Here is a 17281-nt window from a genome sequence, read left to right on the forward strand (position 1 = left end):
TTTTTTTTTTTTAAAGATTTTATTTATTTATCTGAGAGAGAGAGAATGAGAGAGAGCACATGAGAGGGGGGAGGGTCAGAGGGAGAAGCAGACTCCCTGCCGAGCAGGGAGCCCGATGCGGGACTCGATCCAGGGACTCCAGGATCATGACCTGAGCCGAAGGCAGTCGCTTAACCAACTGAGCCACCCAGGCGCCCAGAAATGCTTTCCTCTTAAAAGGGGTCCATGCATTACCCAATTTGAGCAACTCTGGCAGAACCAATACAAACTTTGGGGAGTGTTTGTTCTTTTGAGCTGGGCTGAACTGATGTCAGAAATTTTTTAAAGTTTTCTGAACTCAACTGGAACCCGAAGGAGGCCACAGCTATTAAGGCATTGGGTCCTGTTGTTATTTTAAATACAACCAAGGTTTCTTTCTGCCCTCGTTCAAAGTCAGTCCTTAAATTCCCAAGCAGACCCCGGGAACACACAGAGGCAAAGAGAAAGAGGGCTGATGCTTATTACCCGATTTTATTAGAGAGAACTCTTCAACATAAAAAGAAGGAGGGGTGGCGCGGAGGGGGGCCCGAGGCTGCATATGTTATCCAGGGCCAGCAGGTCTGCACAGTTACAGAGGTGCCCACGGCTCTGGGTTTGAGAGAGACGGCATTCTGTGCCCGATGAGGCCGCGCTCTGGATTGTCACACACCAGACCATGGGGGCTGAGCACACGGAACCCCCAGAGAGAATTAAGACACACAAGGTTTGCAGTTTCATTGTTTTGAAATCAGTTCGACCATAAAAACGACATGGGGGTGGGGTGGGGGGGACAGGCGATGCAACTGAGCCACCAGAGAAAAGGCGGTGGAAGGCGCTGGCCCAGGGCACGGACCGAGGGGCTGCAGCGACAGTACCATGGCAAGGGACCCCACCGGAAGGGGAGTATTGCACTGAGCCAAGTGGTGGAGGGAGGGGCGAGGGGAGGTTGGAGGAGGGAGGCTGGCAGGGGCTCTCGGGAAGCTGCACCTTGTCAGTCTCGGGAAATGTCTTTCATTTTCACAGCTCAGCCATCCAGACAGTGCCCAGGCTCTCGGCTCTCAGCGGCCGCAGCCATCAGAGATGAGCCACAAGGGAGACAGGGTGTCGCCATGAAGGAATTTCGATTTCTATGCTGGGGGTCGGCGACAGCTGGGTGGGTCCAGGGCCTTCCTCTGGGGGTGGGGGGGCCTCGGAAAGGCCACGAATTTGCTACACATTATAAATAAAGTCTTGCCTTCCCGCCCCTGGCCCCCCAAATAATAAGCAAACAACTCCCATCGGCACAGTCTGCAGACCACGTTAGCATCCACGTGACAGTTCTCTGAAAAGGGACAAAGAATGCAACCAACAAAAAACAGGTCTCCAAAGGGGTCTCAGCGACCTAACACAAAAATAGAAACGTCATGATATCCAGGAGGCTTGCAAATTTCTCTCGCAAGTTAGCATCCAAGCGATGCCTTTGTTCCATGATTCACTCAGGAAAGCCCGAGGGGACCAGCAGAGCTCCCCTCCTTGCTCCTAAAGCTCCAAGTGGCTGAGGATGCCCTGGACATGGGGCGCACTGCTCCAGGACTGTGCATGCTGCTCTGGCCATCCCCACAGAACTCACAACGTGCCTGAACATCCGGCCTTTGGGGGCCTGGGCAGGGACTCCAATGCCGGCTTTTGGGTGACACAGTCGTCCCTGTTAGTCTTCAAGACCTGAGATGCACCTCTTGCTCAGCTGCCACCTCCTCGGCAGGAAGGGGTAGGGACGGACTGGCGACTCATGGCATGCAGCCAGGGCACTTGCAGACAGATGCCCATCTAAAATCCAGGTGAGGACACCTCCTGCCGTCTGGACAAAGCCCTCTAGGGCAACAAGGAGAAGACATCATTTTGCTTCTGATCTGGGACACCCACAGGCTTGTTCTGATGGATCCTCTCAGTGCTGCCTTACCCGGGCTGCATGCTGGCGCGTCCCTGGCCGCCCTGGACAGACGGCAGCCAGTCCAAGAGGCTCCCTCCAGGCGCACGAAGTGAGCCGTGCGAGGGGAGATGACAGCAGGTGAGGGACCCAGATGAGGGACTCGGAAAATCAAACTCCTGGATCAGTGGGTTCTCCGCCAGGAAGGCAAGGGCTGGGAGAAATTCTTCCAGGTGTAGCTTCTGCTCCAAGCCAGCTCCTAGCTCCTCCCAAGCAAGCAAGCCAGTGGGGGGTGGGGGGCAGAGCGGGCAGGGGGAAACCATCCCCGCTGTTCCACCTCTCAAGAGGTGGGAGGGCATTTCTGTGGGGGCAGGACAGACCCTGCCATGCCAGCGGCTCCCATAGTCCCCTCTGGACCCAGTGGGGTCTCTGAGCCCGGGGGGGGGGGCTGCTCCTGCTGAAGACGACGAACCCCCAAAATTTATTTTGTTTTCACGAAGAACTTTGTCTCCTATTCTTTAGTTGTTTACACGTCACCATCTTAAAAGAAAAAGAAAGCCCTTCCCGGTCCTGGAGGGGGATCTCTTACTGGACAGCAGAGCAGCTTGACCGTGGGAGGGCCCCTGCTCCAGGACCCGCTCTCTGGAAGTCCCACGGCCTGAGGGCCCAGCGCGTCTCCCTTCACTTAGGCCTTAGGCCCTCTCTGCGAGATACAGAGCGGGCCGCGTGGGGAGGACAGAGAGGCCCACAGTCCTGAGCTCCATGGAGAGGGGTGGCCTCCTGGCCATTCCTGCTCCCGAGTCACCTGGCAGGTGAGGTGATGGGAAACATCAGGGTGGGGGGTGGGGGAGGTGGAGAGCCGCCCCCAGACCACTGGTCGGCCATCTCCAAGGACGGATGTCCAGTGCCTGAGCCCAGAGTGCCTGCAGGCGCGGGGGCATCCCGTCCAAGTGGAGAGCGGCAGAACCTCGGAGTGTGGATCTCAGCCGGGGTGACCAGGCCATGGGGGCACAGGTCCCGGGAGCCAACAGGCCTTGTTCCCTCAGGGAGACACATGCAAGCACAGCAAAGAACTACAAAGTGCAGTGGAGTGGACTTTCTTCGTTTTTCCGACACGTCCCTTTTTTTTTTTTTTAATCTTTTTCTAAAAAAGCACACCTGTGCTGCCGTCTTTGTGCAAAGAGTAAGGACCCAAAATAAATACGTGATCGGACACTCAGGGAGGTTCACAGTCATAGGTAGTTGACAGGAGCGGCGGCGGCCGGCGGCAGACCGGGTCCGGCGGGCGGGCAGTGCCTCCGCCAAGCAGCCAGGGCGGCGGCGGCGGCGGGCGCTCGGCTCCAGGGCGGTGAGTGCATAGAAATTACTGCGGAAGGCAAGGGGGCGGGTGAGGGCAGCGGCGGGGCCGGGCGGCACCCCCACCTGCGGGGCCCGGCCCCGCCGCTGCCCCGCCCCCGCCCGCCCCCGGCCTCCGTGTCCCCGGCCGGTCCCTGGGCAGGTGGGGCGGTGCGCGCGGCCCGAGGCCCCGGCCCAGGGCGTGGCGAGCCGCGGGCGCACTTACTGTGTCGCTCTCGCCGTCGGAGGCTGGGTGGGCGTGCGCGCTATAGTGAAGCGGGGAGTACACCCAGCTCCTCTCATCGGTGGGCTGGGCGGGCGCACGTGCAGGAAGGGCGCAGAAGAGCAGGGGTGCGAGGAGGCGCGAGAGAGGCGAGAGAAGGAAGGAAGAAACAGAAATAAAGGAGGCGGACCCCAACGCGGACGACGAGTAGGCGGCTCAGCCCCCGCGGCCCTCCCCCTGACGGGCCCTCCCCCAACCTGGACGGCTGTGGGGCCGACGGGGCTGAGCGGCGGCAGCGCGCGGGGTAGGCGGCAGGAAGCGGGGCGCGGAGTGCAGGCGGGGCCCGGTACAGCGGAGCGGGAGGGGGCGGGGGCGTGGTTTGCTTGCTGTCCCCTCCCCTGCCCCGCCCCCTTGTTCGTCCGGGCCTCCTGCTCGGGCCTCCCGGGGCGCCCGGCAGCACCCCAGTCTCAGGTCCAGCCTGCTGTGTGGCCACCGGGGCCGCCAGCCGGAGTGGGGCCCTGAGGACCCTCCACTGGGGGTCCTGGGTGATGAGTGCCCTGGGGGGCGCAGGGTGGAGCCCATTTCCTCGTGCCCAAACGCACAGATCGGCCAGGTGAGACCGAGGCCCGGGGCACCCAGAGAGCAAACAACAGAGGCCCAGCCAGAAGGTGGGCTGCTTTTCCTCCAGGGGTGTCAGGGAAGGGGTCCCCATTCTGGGTCAGACTCGGGGGGCCACAAGAACCCCCGCAGCCCCCTTCTTCTCTTTCTTCCTCCTCTTTCCCGCAGACCCCCACCTCCCAGTCTTCAGCGCTTGTGGACCTAGCCCGTGGCCTGGCCTCTGCTCGGAGCACGGGGCCTCAGCAGGCACCTGCCCTGGCTAAACCTACGGAGGCCACAACCCAACGAGCCCCCAGACCTGCCCCTCTTCGGTCGGGCTGCCCCTTCTCTACAACCAGCCTCGCCTCTGCAGGGCTGGCTTCTTCAGAGCCTGGTGAAGAACAAGCACCAGCATGCGGCCTCTGTGCTCTCCAGGTGAATGCAGGCCCCTCTGCCCTCGCTGCCCCTTGGGGCCCCCACTGCCTCTCCCCACCTCTGTGCCCACTCCTCCCTGCCCCTCCTACAGCTCTCGCTGCAGAACCTGCCCTCACCGGCCAGACCGTGGCACCCGCAGGAGGCACTTGGCCCACTGGGCACCACGGGCCGCTCATTCTGGTCTGAGCACCTGGCCCAGGGCCACACACCCCTTGAAGGTCATCCTCAGCAGACGGACTGGTATAATGGCGCACAGGCCCTGCTCACTGCTTAGTGGTCACAGCGCACAAAAACCCCAGCCTGCCCAGAAGTCCGGGGGCAGGGTCTGTCTGGGGCTGCTCGTGCCCAGTGTCCAACACGGGGCAGCTACATCCCATGTTCAGAGCCAGGGGACAAGAACGTGGGACAAGAGGGTCTCCACCTGAACTCTGCAAGGATCTGGTCCCGGCGGAGGGAGGGATCACGGGCAGCAGGACCCAGAACCCGGCGATGACCCCACTAAAGTGGGGCCAAGGACACATCCTCCCCAGTACTGCAGGCCCTAGGGTCTGCTCCCATTCACCTAGCCTTCATACTTGCTGCTCCCTCTGCTCCTATGTGCCCCCCACCAGCTTCCGCTGTGCCCTCTACGGAGCCCACCCTTCCTTCTCCCACCTCCCCACACCCTGGGGTCAACCCCTCTGCAGGCAGCCTTTACAAATTGTTCCCCCGGTGGGGGGCCCTCAGGGCCTGCTGTGTGTCCTCAGCTCTTGGATCATTTTAAGGGTGTGGCATCCCTGTCTCAGCAGGACACAGCACGGTGGGAATGTCTGGGGAAGTGGTTTCCACTTCTTGGGTTTGCTCGGCAGAGCTGGACACCCAGTGACGCTCAGAGGCATCTGGGGCTGGGGGTGTGAGCCTCCGAGGGGCCTCATCTTGAGAACAGAAACTCCTGCTTCAGGATTTCAACCTGTTCTGCCTGCTTGAGTGCTGTGTGGCTCTGGGCAGGTTACTTGGCCTCTCTGGGCCCCTCACTTATTGCTCATGAGGACAATAATAGGTCCTGAGAATACCACTGTTACATGATATCCACACAGCATCCCAAACACAATAGATAGATGAGCATCTACTAGACACAGGGGCTGCTTGGGAATTTGCACCCAGATTTTATCTAAACCATGCCCTCTTGTGGGCTTTCTGGGGAGCTGAGACCTTGGTTTCTCCACTGTGAAGTGGGTATGGAAATACATCTCCTCTCTCTTGCAGTTAAGAGCCTGCCTTTGCTGACCCACATGACTGCCTACTTCTGCAGGGCAGACGCCCCTGGGGGAGCCATCAGCAGCCAGGTCTGAATACAGGACAAGTATCCACCGACTTGTCCCTGACTCAGGCAGGCTGGGGAGAGGGGCAGAGGCAGCCAGGGGCTGGGGTCAGATGCCGACCCCACCACTGCAGCCAAGTGCCCTTAGCCCTGGCTGTGAGCCTGCAGGCCTAGCAATGCCCACCTCAGAGGGACCTAAGTGACATCACTGGGGGACACATGACCGGCCTCAGTCATAGTGATTCTTTCCCCAAGTCCCTTCTCAGAGGACGAGGGACAGCCAGGACCTGTGGCTCCCTGCTGCCCAGGGTGGTGGACCGGGGGCTGGGCTCCCTGGACACCTGCTGTGGTCACTTACAGTCCCTGAGGAGCTCAGCGTCACGGCCCGCAGTCGGCGATGCCGGGGAGAGTAAATCCAGTACCTCCCATCGGTGAACTGGGCGGGCCGGGCGGGCGGGGGAGGAAGCAAACAGAGGACAGGATGAGGCAACAGGAATCTGGCGGGTGGTTAGGTGGGGAGGGCGCTGGGCAGGGGCAGGAAAGCCGATGGCCAAGCGGGAGGTGAGTTTCGGGGTGGTGGGATCCCACTGCGGTCTGCCTACGTTCTCTGCTGCCCGCAGGGCCTGGCCGCCCACTCAGGTGTCAAGACCCAGACGCACACATAGGACATGGCCCCCTGGGGCCGCCTCACACACTGATCCACAGGATGGGACACAAACCAAGCGCCCAGGGACGGGGAGCTGACGGCGGGTGTGGGGACACACACACAGTGCATGCGCCTGTTACTTCTCCAGGCCAGACAGAGGCCCCAAGACAGACAGCAGGGTGGTGGTATATAAGGCAACCATGGCTGCGGGCCCCCAGCTCACTGGCCGTGGGAGCAGAGACAAGACTGAGGCCTGGGAGGAGGACAGGCAGTCCCCTTCATTGCATAAGGCCATTTGACCACTGAATACGGCTGCCCGAGGAAGGCAGCCTCAAGACCCACTGTCTGGGGGTGGGGGGTGGGGGGTGGTCACTGGACAGGACTCTGAAGGCTCCCTGGCCACCCCGCACCCACCTCACCCAGGCTCCCAGCCCAGCTAACCTGTGCCTGTGGGAGATGCAAGGGGGGAGGTGACCCCCTGCTCTGGAAGACAGGTCCCGGGTCCCTGCGGCAGGGCCCCTTCGTGCTCCGACAGACCCTGCCCCATTAGGGAGCAGCCATGAGTCCTCGGCCAGTGAGGATGGCAGTGGGAAGCACACAATCCCCTGGCCTCCTCAAGAACAGAACCCACCTAGCTGTGCCCGCCACCCAGCGGGAGAAGATCCACACAGTTTGCAGCCCTCGGTGGCTGGCCCCGGATCTGCCCAGGACCAAGGGGGGCCCAAGGGGGCTCAGAGCTTAAGGACTCCAGATGTTTCCTAGGGAGACGCGGTGGCATGGCTAGGGCCTGGGCCTTGCCCGGTGGCCTGGTGGTGGTCACGAGGCCTGGGGAGGAGGGACGGGGCGGTTCCCTACCCTTAGAGTGGCCTGGCCTGGATGCCGAGGGGCAAGGTGCTCCCACGCCATGGGAGCGTGTGAGTGTGAATGCGTGTGAGAGCACACTGGTCGTGCAAGAGTATATGGATGTGAGTGTTGACCAGTGAGAGCACTGTGTCCACATGAGTGTCCTTGTGAGTGTGCGTGGGTGTGTGGTGCACGAGTGTGTGTGTCTGGTCGAGGACCAGGCAACAGAAGGAGCTGCAGGGGACTTACAAAGTAGATGTCCGTGGCAGGTGCGTCCTCCTCATCCGAGGCCTGGCTGGCGGGCTCCGAGGCCTGGCTGGTGGTTTCTGCTTCGGCAGCGGCAGCGGCTGGGGAAGCCTCCACCCTGGGGACACGCCGACACAGGAGTCCTCAGGTGGGGCTCTGGACAGCACCCGTGGCCCCAGCCCCAGCTCACCTCCCGTCCTCTCATCAGGAGGTCATCACAGAGACAAAAGACTCAGGAAGCCGAATAAAACAAACCCCCACCCCCAAATACCTCTGAGGCAAGGGTGGGGAGGATTTGCCCACCCACTAACAGGAGAGCCCTTACCCACCCCGGCTCAAGCGCACACACGGGTGGGCAGGTGCGCCTCACCACTCACCCCCTGGGTGACCCTGAAGGTCCTTTCCCATCGTTAAGCCTCAGTATCCTCATCTGTAAAGTAGGGACACCTGGCACCCACCCCCATGTTGGGGTCAGAACCTCTGTAATCTTCACTGAGTACTTACTATGTGCCAGGCCCTTTCAAGAGCCTGGCATGAATTCACCCAGCAACTCTCCCCTGGGGCGGGGGCTGCTGCTGTCCTGAGTTACAGACAGGAAACAGGCTCCAGATGGAAGGTGAGGCGAGGCCTAGGCCTCAGCTGGTGGCCGGGTGATTGGGGTACAATTTCCATCTCATGAGCAAAATGCCCAGCTCCGAAATGGGGGGGCACCTGTAACCACAGAGAGCTGGCTCTCCAGCCGCGTGGGAGGGTGGGCTGTTTTGGGGGCAAAGACTGAAAGATGGGTCACACTGCATGTGCATCTGCGTATCTGTGATGTAATTCTTGATGGCAAAGTGCAGGCTGGGGGTGTGTGTATTACCACTAAGTAAAGTGTCTTGAGATAGAAGAGAAATTTTAAAAGCATGTAAAGGAGAAATCACAAGAGAAGCAAGAAAAATTTGATAACAATGCAAACACAGAACCAAACAGACCAAATGGGACCAACAAGTAAGGATGTAAAGCAACGGATCAATACACTGGACACGGCCAGGTCCGAATGTTCCATCCCTCAACAGAGAACACAGGTTTCTTCCACACGCCCACTGACATTAAAAAATGAATTCTGGGGTGCCTGGGTGGCTCAGTTGGTTAAGTGCCGTGATCCCAGGGTCCTGTGATCGAGCCCCACATTGGGCTCCCTGCTCAGTGGGGAGCCTGCTTCTCCCTCTGCGCCTCCCCCCAGCTTGTTCTCTCTCTCTCAAATAAATAAAGTCTTTAAAAATAATGAATTTTGTATTTGACCGTGAAGGCTTTGATCTGTTTTTAAAATATACATCCATTTTTAGGGGCGCCTGGGTGGCTCAGTTCTTAAGCGTCTGCCTTCGGCTCAGGTCATGATCCCGGGGTCCTGGGATCGAGCCCCACATCGGGCTCCCTGCTCCGCGGGAAGCCTGCTTCTCCCTCTCCCACTCCCCCTGCTTGTGTTCCCTCTCTCGCTGTCTCTCTCTGTCAAATAAATAAAATCCTTTAAAAAAATAAAATATACATCCACTTTTAAAGGCCACTTTCTTGAACTTGTAACTGAATAAAAATAGACATAAGTACTAAACACGTAAACAGGTCTTCAAATCCTGGGAAGTTGAGAGACACTTGTAAATAAACCCTAGAGCAGGGTCTCTCCCCCGTGGCACCACGGCGGGTGGGGCTAGACAGTTCTCTGCGGGGGTCCCGGGCGCTGGTGGGAGCGCGTCGCTCGCCCCACGCCCTCGGCGCCAGGAGCCCCCAGGGTCACAAGCGCAGGTGTCCCCAGAGGCTGAATGCCACTGCTCTATATCAAAGAGCCGGTATAAAAGACCTGCCTCCCACCGAACCCACGGAACACTGCAGGAGCGCAGGGCCGAGGACAGCATCTGCAGCAAAAAAGGAGCCCGAACGTTCGACCTCCGCCGGAAAGGAAGGACCACGCACGGAGACAAACCAGAAGTTGGAAGGAAGGCATTAAGGAAGAGTGGAAGTGAATGACACAGGAACACAACACAGCTGGGAAAGGGGACTGCGTCCAGAGGCGGCTCGCAGGGGGACCGGAAAGCCCCCTCCCGCAAGCCGGGGGATCCAGGCCACAGTGCGTGAGAACACCGGGACTGACACATCACTTGCAGCTCTGCCGGAGATCAGAGGCCCTGATGAGGCAGCCATCCCGGCCCCCAGCGGCCCCTGCGCAGACTGCCTGGTTCCCACGCCCTGCATCCCCACCTTTCCAGTGGGAGGCCCCATTCCCAGCCTCCCCCCATCCCCCACTCCCTGCCCAGAACGTGGACTACATTCCCCAGCCTGCCTTGCTGCCAGCTGGCCACGTGACCGCGCTCAGCCAATGAGATCAAAGCAGACGCACGCGCGCCAGTCTGGCAATAGGACACTCACCCCGTGTCCTCCTCTTTGGGGACCACGATCTCCACGCTGCACGCGGGCTCCACCTGCACCGTGATCTGCTGCAGGTCCTCCTCCGCGTGTGTCTCCTCCTGGGGCCTGGAGGCAGTGGGAAGCTGCACCTCACTCTCTCTCCTCACCCTAACTCTGCCCCCACAGGGGCGCCAGCCAAGCTCCAGGCCAGCGCAAATCTCCAGCCCTGCTGGGAGCCTCCATGCGGTGCTCTCTCTGGGTGCCATCTGACCAGTGCCCTAAGCTGGCCCAGCTCACTCCTGGTCCCTGGGGCGGTCATGCCCACCTGGGGTCTGCAAGGGGGCAAAGGCTGGCCACCTGGGGCCATCCTGTGACTCTGGTACTAGGAGGGGCATGTGTGAATGGTGGCCTGGATCCTGCCCACCCTCCTGGGGGTGGCTGGGCACTGGCCTGGGGGTGGGGTGGTTCCAGGGGTTTCAAAGGTCCAGGCCCCTGCTGTCAGTGGGTCAGAACATTCCGGCAGCCCGGCATGCAGACTCCGGATGGCAGCACTAGGGAGCAGAAAGGCCACTGAGGCTGGAGCAGGCAGCAGGACAGAGGGAAGTGCATTCTGCCCAATGTGTTTTACGCTGTAAGGTTTTGTTTTTTTTCAAATGGCAGTAATAATTGCCCCAACGCTAAGAGAGGCAACAAGGCCTATTCACTGTGGTCGAGTTGGCAACAACTGAAGAGCCCCGAGGACAGGCTACGTTCTGTCAGACGGAAGGAAGCCCGCAGGCGCTCCACCTGCTCACAGATGACCTGTATCTGCTGAGTGCGCCAAGCAAGGGGCACCGAGCTAGGCTGGTGGCAAGACAAAAGGCAGAAACAGGCCCGTAGGTTTGTTTTCTTGTATATTCATAAAATATTTCTAGAAAGAGAAAAAAACCCGTCCAGGGGTTGCTCCCAGGGAGGGGAAGGGGCATGTGGCAGGGGGAGGTATCTCACTATATTCTCTTTTGTACCTCTTAGAATAAAAATATTTAATAAAAAGAAAAGGATCAGCACGCAGGTGGAAGGATCTTCTGCCCGCCCCCGGGGTCTGTGTGTGGAGAAGAGTACAAAGTGACTCAAGATTCTGTGCAGTTCGAGAGCCTAACTTAAATCAGTGCCCAGGAAAGTGGTCAGAGAGGCAGAGCTCTGGGTAGGAAAGTGCAGGGGGTGCAAGAGGGGGAGGGGGGAAGGGCGGGGCCTTGCAGGGAGCCCTGACGGCGGCGGGGCGGCTGGGGGGGAAGCTGGGGTCTCAGCTCACCGGCCATCCTGTCCCGAAGACTGTGTGCGCCGCCTGCAGAGAGACCAAGCAGGTGGATGGGGGCGGGGGAGGCCGCCCGCCCCGCCCCTCCTGCGGATGTGCCCCCCCGCCCCCGCCTCGCTGAAGGAGACAGCCCAGGCCCCTCACCGGTACCGCGGCTGCTCGGACGTCTCCGAGGGAGATCGCTCCGGGATGGAGAGAGACGTGGAGGACAGGGTAGTAGCGATGGAGGCGGTGGTGGCCTCCTCAAAAGATGGCGGCGTGCAGGGCAGGAGGTCGGGCCGACCTGTGGGGAGAGGGCTGTGGGCACCTGCGGCAGGCCTTCCAGGCCTCTGGCTCCACTTGCAGCTTGGCTCACCTTCAGCAATCCAGGCCCCCGCCCCACCTGCCACCCAACACTCCATTCTGCTCGGCAGCTTTAAGAGGGCAAATACGTTCGAATTTACCCTCGGCACAAAGGCTTCCAATAGCCCCCTACTCTCAAACTGAGATCCAAACCCTCCTCAGGCCCACAAGTCCCGCCAACCCGCCCGCTTCCTCTCTCCCCCGCCCCCTGACTTTTCTCCAACCACACAGGCCTCCTGCTGTCCCTCCAACATACCAGGCCCTGTTCTGCCCCAGAGCCTTTGCACCTGCAGTTTCTCCCTGCCTGGATGCTATTCCCCCCTCCCCAGCCCCTCCCTGCCTGTAATCTTGGACTCTTTAACCTTGGGAACTGGGAGGGACCTTCCAAAACATCATGCCCAACCCCATCAAGTGCTTCCTTCCTCTAGGTCTCTGGACATCTGGTGATGGGTGGGTCACCTCTTCGGGTGGCACCTTCTCTGCTCAGCTCTCCCTGTGACAGTCCCAGCTGCTCCCCCTCCCAGGACGGCTGCAGACCTTGGGCTGGGATGGGGGATGACTGTGACCCAGGCCCCTCCCACCCAGGTCGCCAGCTTCAGGAAACCCTTCCTTACACTGGGTTGCTCCCTGTATGCCCTCCCCTCTCAGCCCCCCAGGGACATCACCTTTCCCCAGGAGCCCCCTTCTCTCTCCTGTCACCAAAGCACCCACTCCCCAGCCTGCCTGGTCACCTTCATCCTCCAGTGTGGGGTAGCTGCGGGCCCCCCGGAGGTCGTACTGTGCGTCCTCCCGCTCGCTGGGGATCTGGCTGGCCGAGAAGGCAGCTGTGGGCCCCAGGGGCTTGACGGCCAGCAAGGCACCACGGCCCTTCTTGGACGGCGAGGATTTCAGGGCTGTGGAGAGAGGGAGACTGGCGCTTGGGGCAGCCTGGGGGCCCCGTGGCAGCACCGAGGCAGGGCCCCACCAGCCCCTATCCCTCCTTTGCTCAATAGCCTGGTCGGCCCCGCTTGAGGCCTGCCACCTGCACACACGGCCCCCGTTGCCTGGCCTTCAGCCCGGCCCTCAAGCCTGGGCAAGAAGCAATATTCTTTGCAAAGAAAACCCTGTCCTGCTTTCTACCCAGCTCTGCCTCCGGAGGTCCCAGGAGCCCCCTTTGTTGCAGCCCACCTTGGCCATGGCCTCCACTTTGAGACAAGGAACCGGAGGCCTTGGGCCATGTGGGGCTCAGCACCAAGGGCCTGGCTCCGATCCAGGATGAGTGGCCTGGGAAATGAGGGTCAGCCCCTCTGAACCCTAGCATCCTCATCTGCAGCAACAGGGTCAGACAAGGCGGGTGACCCCATGGTGCCCTCTGCACCCAGCCTCGCCTGTCGGCGACCATCACCATGTCCTCCCTGCTCTTCCTGTGAACTCTGCCCCCAGGATGGCCAGCACAACACCCAGCATACAGTAGGTGCTCAGTTCGCCTCGTGAGCAGCCCTCCGGTCCCTGGAGGCTGGCATCCCCTCTGGACCAGTGAGAATGATGCCCCGGGAAAGGTTCTAAGAAGTGGTATGCTGATAAAGATGAACAACCCGCTCTCAGGAGACAAAGGCCAGAATTGTGGTGTTTGCCAATTTCCACCATGTAAATAATCCCACTGCCGTTGACTTCAAGCTACTGGCTCAATGTCAGGGAATGTGGAGTCGCGCTGGCTCCACGAGCTGGCTCTGGGTGACCGGGCTGGGTCGCCGCCCACACAGGCCTGGTCCAGTCTGGGAGAGTATGTCGCACGCCGGGCAGTGGGCCTGCCTGCCCCTGCTGCCTCTGTGGACCCACCTCCTGCGGTGTGGAGCCCGGAGAATAAGGTGCACACTGAGACCATTCCCACAAATGACACTGACTGAACACCTACTGCGTGCTGGGCCCCGGGCTAGACACTGGGGACATGGAGTGACCAAGCACGCTGCCTTCTGGGCACACAGGGAACAGGGTGCAGGTGGCAGACAGACACGTGGGGACAAAGACCCTTCCAGGCAGCATGTAGGGTCCTGGCCTGGGGTGTGCACCAGGGTCTGGGACTTGAGGCCCAGCACAGACAGGGGACCTCCTGAGGCCACCCAGGGCTGCCTCTGTTTGTCCTGTGCCCTCCTTGACAATGCCCGGTCTGGCTGATACCCGGCTGCCTCCGTGTCCGCCAAGGCCGTGTTTCCTTGGTGAGGACACGAGGCTGCAGGTGGCCCCCCCTTGAGGACAGATGCAGGGCCGAATGCACCTCTTGTGTGTGTAAACACATCTTGCCCTCACAGCTCTGTACAGATGGGGAAACTGAAGCATGGAGTAGGGCGACCCCGCTTGAGGTCAGGCAGGACGCAGTGGAGCCCGAACTGAAGCTCGGACAGCGTGCTCTAGGCCCCGTGCTGGGCCCCAAGACAGTGGCGTCCTGACTCCCGTTCTCTGGACCAAGACCCTGACCGAGGCCCATGGATGGCCACGTGGCAGGAGGAGGGGCTCTGGGTTTTCCCCGCTCTTGGCAACCCCACTTCCCCGCTCAGCACCCCCGGGGCCCTCCTGCCCAGAGGGCCTGGGAAGCTCACAGGAATTCTTCCGGAAGACCGTGTTGCTCATGAACTTGAAGAAGCGTTCCGCGTAGAAGCTGGGCCGGTGGACAGACACAGTGTCCTGGGGAGAGAAGCGGGGCCCGCAGGTCAGCCCGGGCCACACAGCGGCAGCGGGACAGGGAGATGGGTCCATGGCACAGGGCTGGCAGGAAGGACGTAACTGGCAGGGAGGGGCCTGGGAGGGACATTCCTTCTTTATAAACCCATCTGTATTTTTAATCCTTTGAACCTCATGAATCAAACAGCAATTCAAAGGAGTAAACGAATAAATATCAAAATTAGGAAACCAGAAGAGTTCTCTAAAGCAGGGCTCAGAGAAGGACGGCTGCACATCTGTACTGTAAGTAACGTTTGGTGGCACTCAGCTACACCTGCTCTGGGGACAAGAGCAGCTGGTGTTAACTGGGAGCCAGGCAGCGCTCACCGGATGGTGACCCCGGGCAACGCACGGCCTCTCTCAGAGCTGTTTCCTCATCTGTGCGACAGGGAGGCTGGACGGGGCTACGCGTGCCGTCCGTATGGGAGGGGGCCCAGCACCCTTGGTGTTCCTGTGATGTTGGGTCCCTAAAGGCGGGGACTCGCTACTCCCCACGGTCCAGGGGCCTCGCCTTCTATGGCAGTCTCCCCTCGGCACGGCGGACACCATCCCGGGCACTGGGAGGCTGAGCAGCGTCCCTCCCCCACCCCCTCGGTGCCAGGAGCTCCCCCAGGGCTGATGACCACAGACGTCCCCAGACATGGCCCGGGTCCTCCGCCTGCTGTAATGTAACAGAACCCCTGGGGACACACAGTCCCCAGAATGCAAACTACATTTCCCATCCTCGCTGCAACAAGGCGTGACCGCAGGACCATGTTCTGGCCAAGGGCATGGGAGCCAAGGGAGGGACAGAGTTTCCGCCCTCTCCTCTGTCTGGAGTGCTGTGGGGGGCCAGCCACCTGGGCTGGGGGCCGAGGGCCACGCCCACAAGAACCTGGGCTTCTACCCCACAGGCCACCCTACCTGCCCCAGACTGCTCATGCCTGTATGGTTACTTTGATCAACATCTGGGCCCCCAGGAGCTGAGCCAAAGCTTACTTTGGAGATTACAAGTGGCCTCACCAGGACTTGGCAACTCTCCCGTCTGCCACGGCTTTCTAACACCACGAAAGGGTTTCCTGCTGACTGGCTGCCCCCTGGACCTTCTTGGTGCACTTTCTGGAAGCTTCCATCTGAACCCTCCAAACACTCTGAGAGGTGTCAGGGGCTCTTACAGACTATGTGAACACAGAGAGCCCTTAGCGCTTTAGTAAGAATTGGTCTGAAGGAGGCCATGGGAGGGGAGGCATGCTTCTGAGGCCCCAGCCAGCTCATCAGCACAGCTGGACCAGGGCTGCCTGGGGCGCCCAGGTGGGCTGTTTGCTCCCCAACAGTTGGTCCTCACAGTCTTTTATATTTGAAAAGAATATATTTGGCAGCGTTGACAGGAAAAAGCACATTCCAAGCTATTCTCAAGCAGAGGAGACGTTTTGGAGCAGGCCACACCCCTCGTGGCAATGGGTCAGTGCTGCGCAGTTGGACCCATATGATCCCCTCCATATCGCAGCACATTTCCAGAACATTCTTTGCCTAGCTGGCCCCTGACTTTCCTGGTCAGGCTGTCCTTGGGGATCCTTCCAACTCAGCTTGGGGGTCCTCTCCTCCAAGAAGCCTTTCTGTACCCCTCACCAGTGGAGATCAGACCCCTCACTAGAGAGCCTACAGCCAGCTGCCTGTGCTTTCCCGTCTTGACCCTGACCCCCTGGCCTGTGACTGCCGGGTCACAGGGCTGCCCTCATTAGATGGTGACTCCAGGAAGGAGGGAACACGTCTCTTGTCATGGCCCCGGGAGATCATTACCTTTATAGACTAATGAACAAATGAACGCTGCTCACCCCATCATGGACGAGAGCCTTCCAAGTATGTTCCAGCTTCTTGATGAACCTGCAGAGAGAAGAAAGAACTGAACACCTGCCAAACTTTCGGGTCCAGGAGACACTGGGCCATGTCTGGGGACATTTGTGGTCATCACGACTGGGGTTGCTCCTGGCACCGAGTGGGTGGGGGTGCCCCGGTCTAGAGGAACTGAGACTACCTGCTGCACCAGCCAGAGGCCACCTCCCTCTTCCTGTCCCCTTTGTCCCCCTCCCGGCCTGCTGGCAGCTCCTACCACGGCTACTCTTGGAGAGGAACTGAAAAGGCCACGGTGCTTGACCCCTGTGGGGGCTCACGGCCAGCACCTCCCAGAGTACATCTTTCCCCTGTTGTCATGGCCTAAGCTGAGCCCTGGTCCTCTCAACTGGAATTATTGCCCAGCACTGTGGCTCTAACTAGGCCCTTGCACACCTGGGTTGGGGACAATGGTGCCTCCTCCAGGCAGCCTTCCTGGACACCCCCTAGTCCACAGTGGGGGAGGGTCCTCTCCTCAGCACACACCCCCTTATGACACCCCCAGCCCCTGGATGAGCTTGTCGTTGCCTGATATGTGCTGGCCCACCCTCCTTGCCTCGCCTTACAGTCTCTGCAGAAACCCTGGTTTGCTGCTTCAAAAGCTTCTTAGTCCTGCTTTAAATCAAGAGGGACATCCCTGTAGCAGAGGTTTGCCCTCAGGTAGGGAAACAGGCTGCGAATATTAGCGTCTGATGAGCAAGAGCTGAGTTTTGTATTTGGGAAAGAAAGACACGCAAGGAAGAAATCACCCAGTGCCCAGTGGGCTTCCTGAGAGGGTAGACGGGAAGTGGGGACCACCATGCCCACGATGCCCTCTCCGTCCTGTCCGGATCGTGCATAAGGAGCATACAGTACTCTCAAGACAAAACACTAACGATTAAGACACGCTCACTGCCGAAACCTCGTAAAGGACGAGCATGGGTAACAGGGTTGCCGACACCGCAGCTCTAAGCTGCGGGCAAGGCCTGAGTATCTGTTCCTTGGGCTCTGCCACACTCGAGACCACAGAACACATGGCTCCAGCCACGAGCGTTTATTCCTGCCCACCGGATGAGCTGTCCAGGCATGTCGTGCCTCCTGGCCATGGGGTGCTTCTGTCTCGCTCTGTTTAGCCCAGCGCTTGGCACCCAGTAGGTGCTCAACAGACA

General features: G+C 60.1%; 1 protein-coding gene across 5 annotated transcripts in view; it reads right to left on the bottom strand.

Moving 5' to 3' along the window:
• Nucleotides 1–491: 491 nt before the first annotated feature.
• Nucleotides 492–17281, bottom strand: part of PIP5K1C (phosphatidylinositol-4-phosphate 5-kinase type 1 gamma) — a 50025-nt gene continuing 33235 nt past the window's right edge. For 2 of the 5 annotated variants that reach the window (XR_014149073.1, XR_014149103.1), the window contains exons 10-19: nucleotides 16079–16127; nucleotides 14144–14228; nucleotides 12299–12460; nucleotides 11370–11508; nucleotides 11223–11255; nucleotides 9953–10057; nucleotides 7553–7667; nucleotides 3740–6250; nucleotides 3486–3569; nucleotides 492–3290 (exon numbers count right to left, since the gene is read on the bottom strand). Coding sequence is in view for 3 of the 5 variants with exons in the window: in XM_081832766.1 (XP_081688892.1) it covers nucleotides 3288–3290; nucleotides 3486–3569; nucleotides 6173–6250; nucleotides 7553–7667; nucleotides 9953–10057; nucleotides 11223–11255; nucleotides 11370–11508; nucleotides 12299–12460; nucleotides 14144–14228; nucleotides 16079–16127 (853 nt within the window). In the remaining 2 variants the exon portion in view is untranslated. The remainder of the gene's footprint in view (nucleotides 3291–3485; nucleotides 3570–3739; nucleotides 6251–7552; nucleotides 7668–9952; nucleotides 10058–11222; nucleotides 11256–11369; nucleotides 11509–12298; nucleotides 12461–14143; nucleotides 14229–16078; nucleotides 16128–17281) is intronic. The other 3 variants (XM_081832766.1, XM_081832828.1, XM_081832935.1) reach the window with 3 other exon arrangements.

This window comes from Leptonychotes weddellii, chromosome 1 (assembly GCF_054177405.1).
Source record: "Leptonychotes weddellii isolate Sample4059 chromosome 1, ASM5417740v2, whole genome shotgun sequence".
In the NCBI taxonomy this organism is placed as follows: domain Eukaryota; kingdom Metazoa; phylum Chordata; class Mammalia; order Carnivora; family Phocidae; genus Leptonychotes; species Leptonychotes weddellii.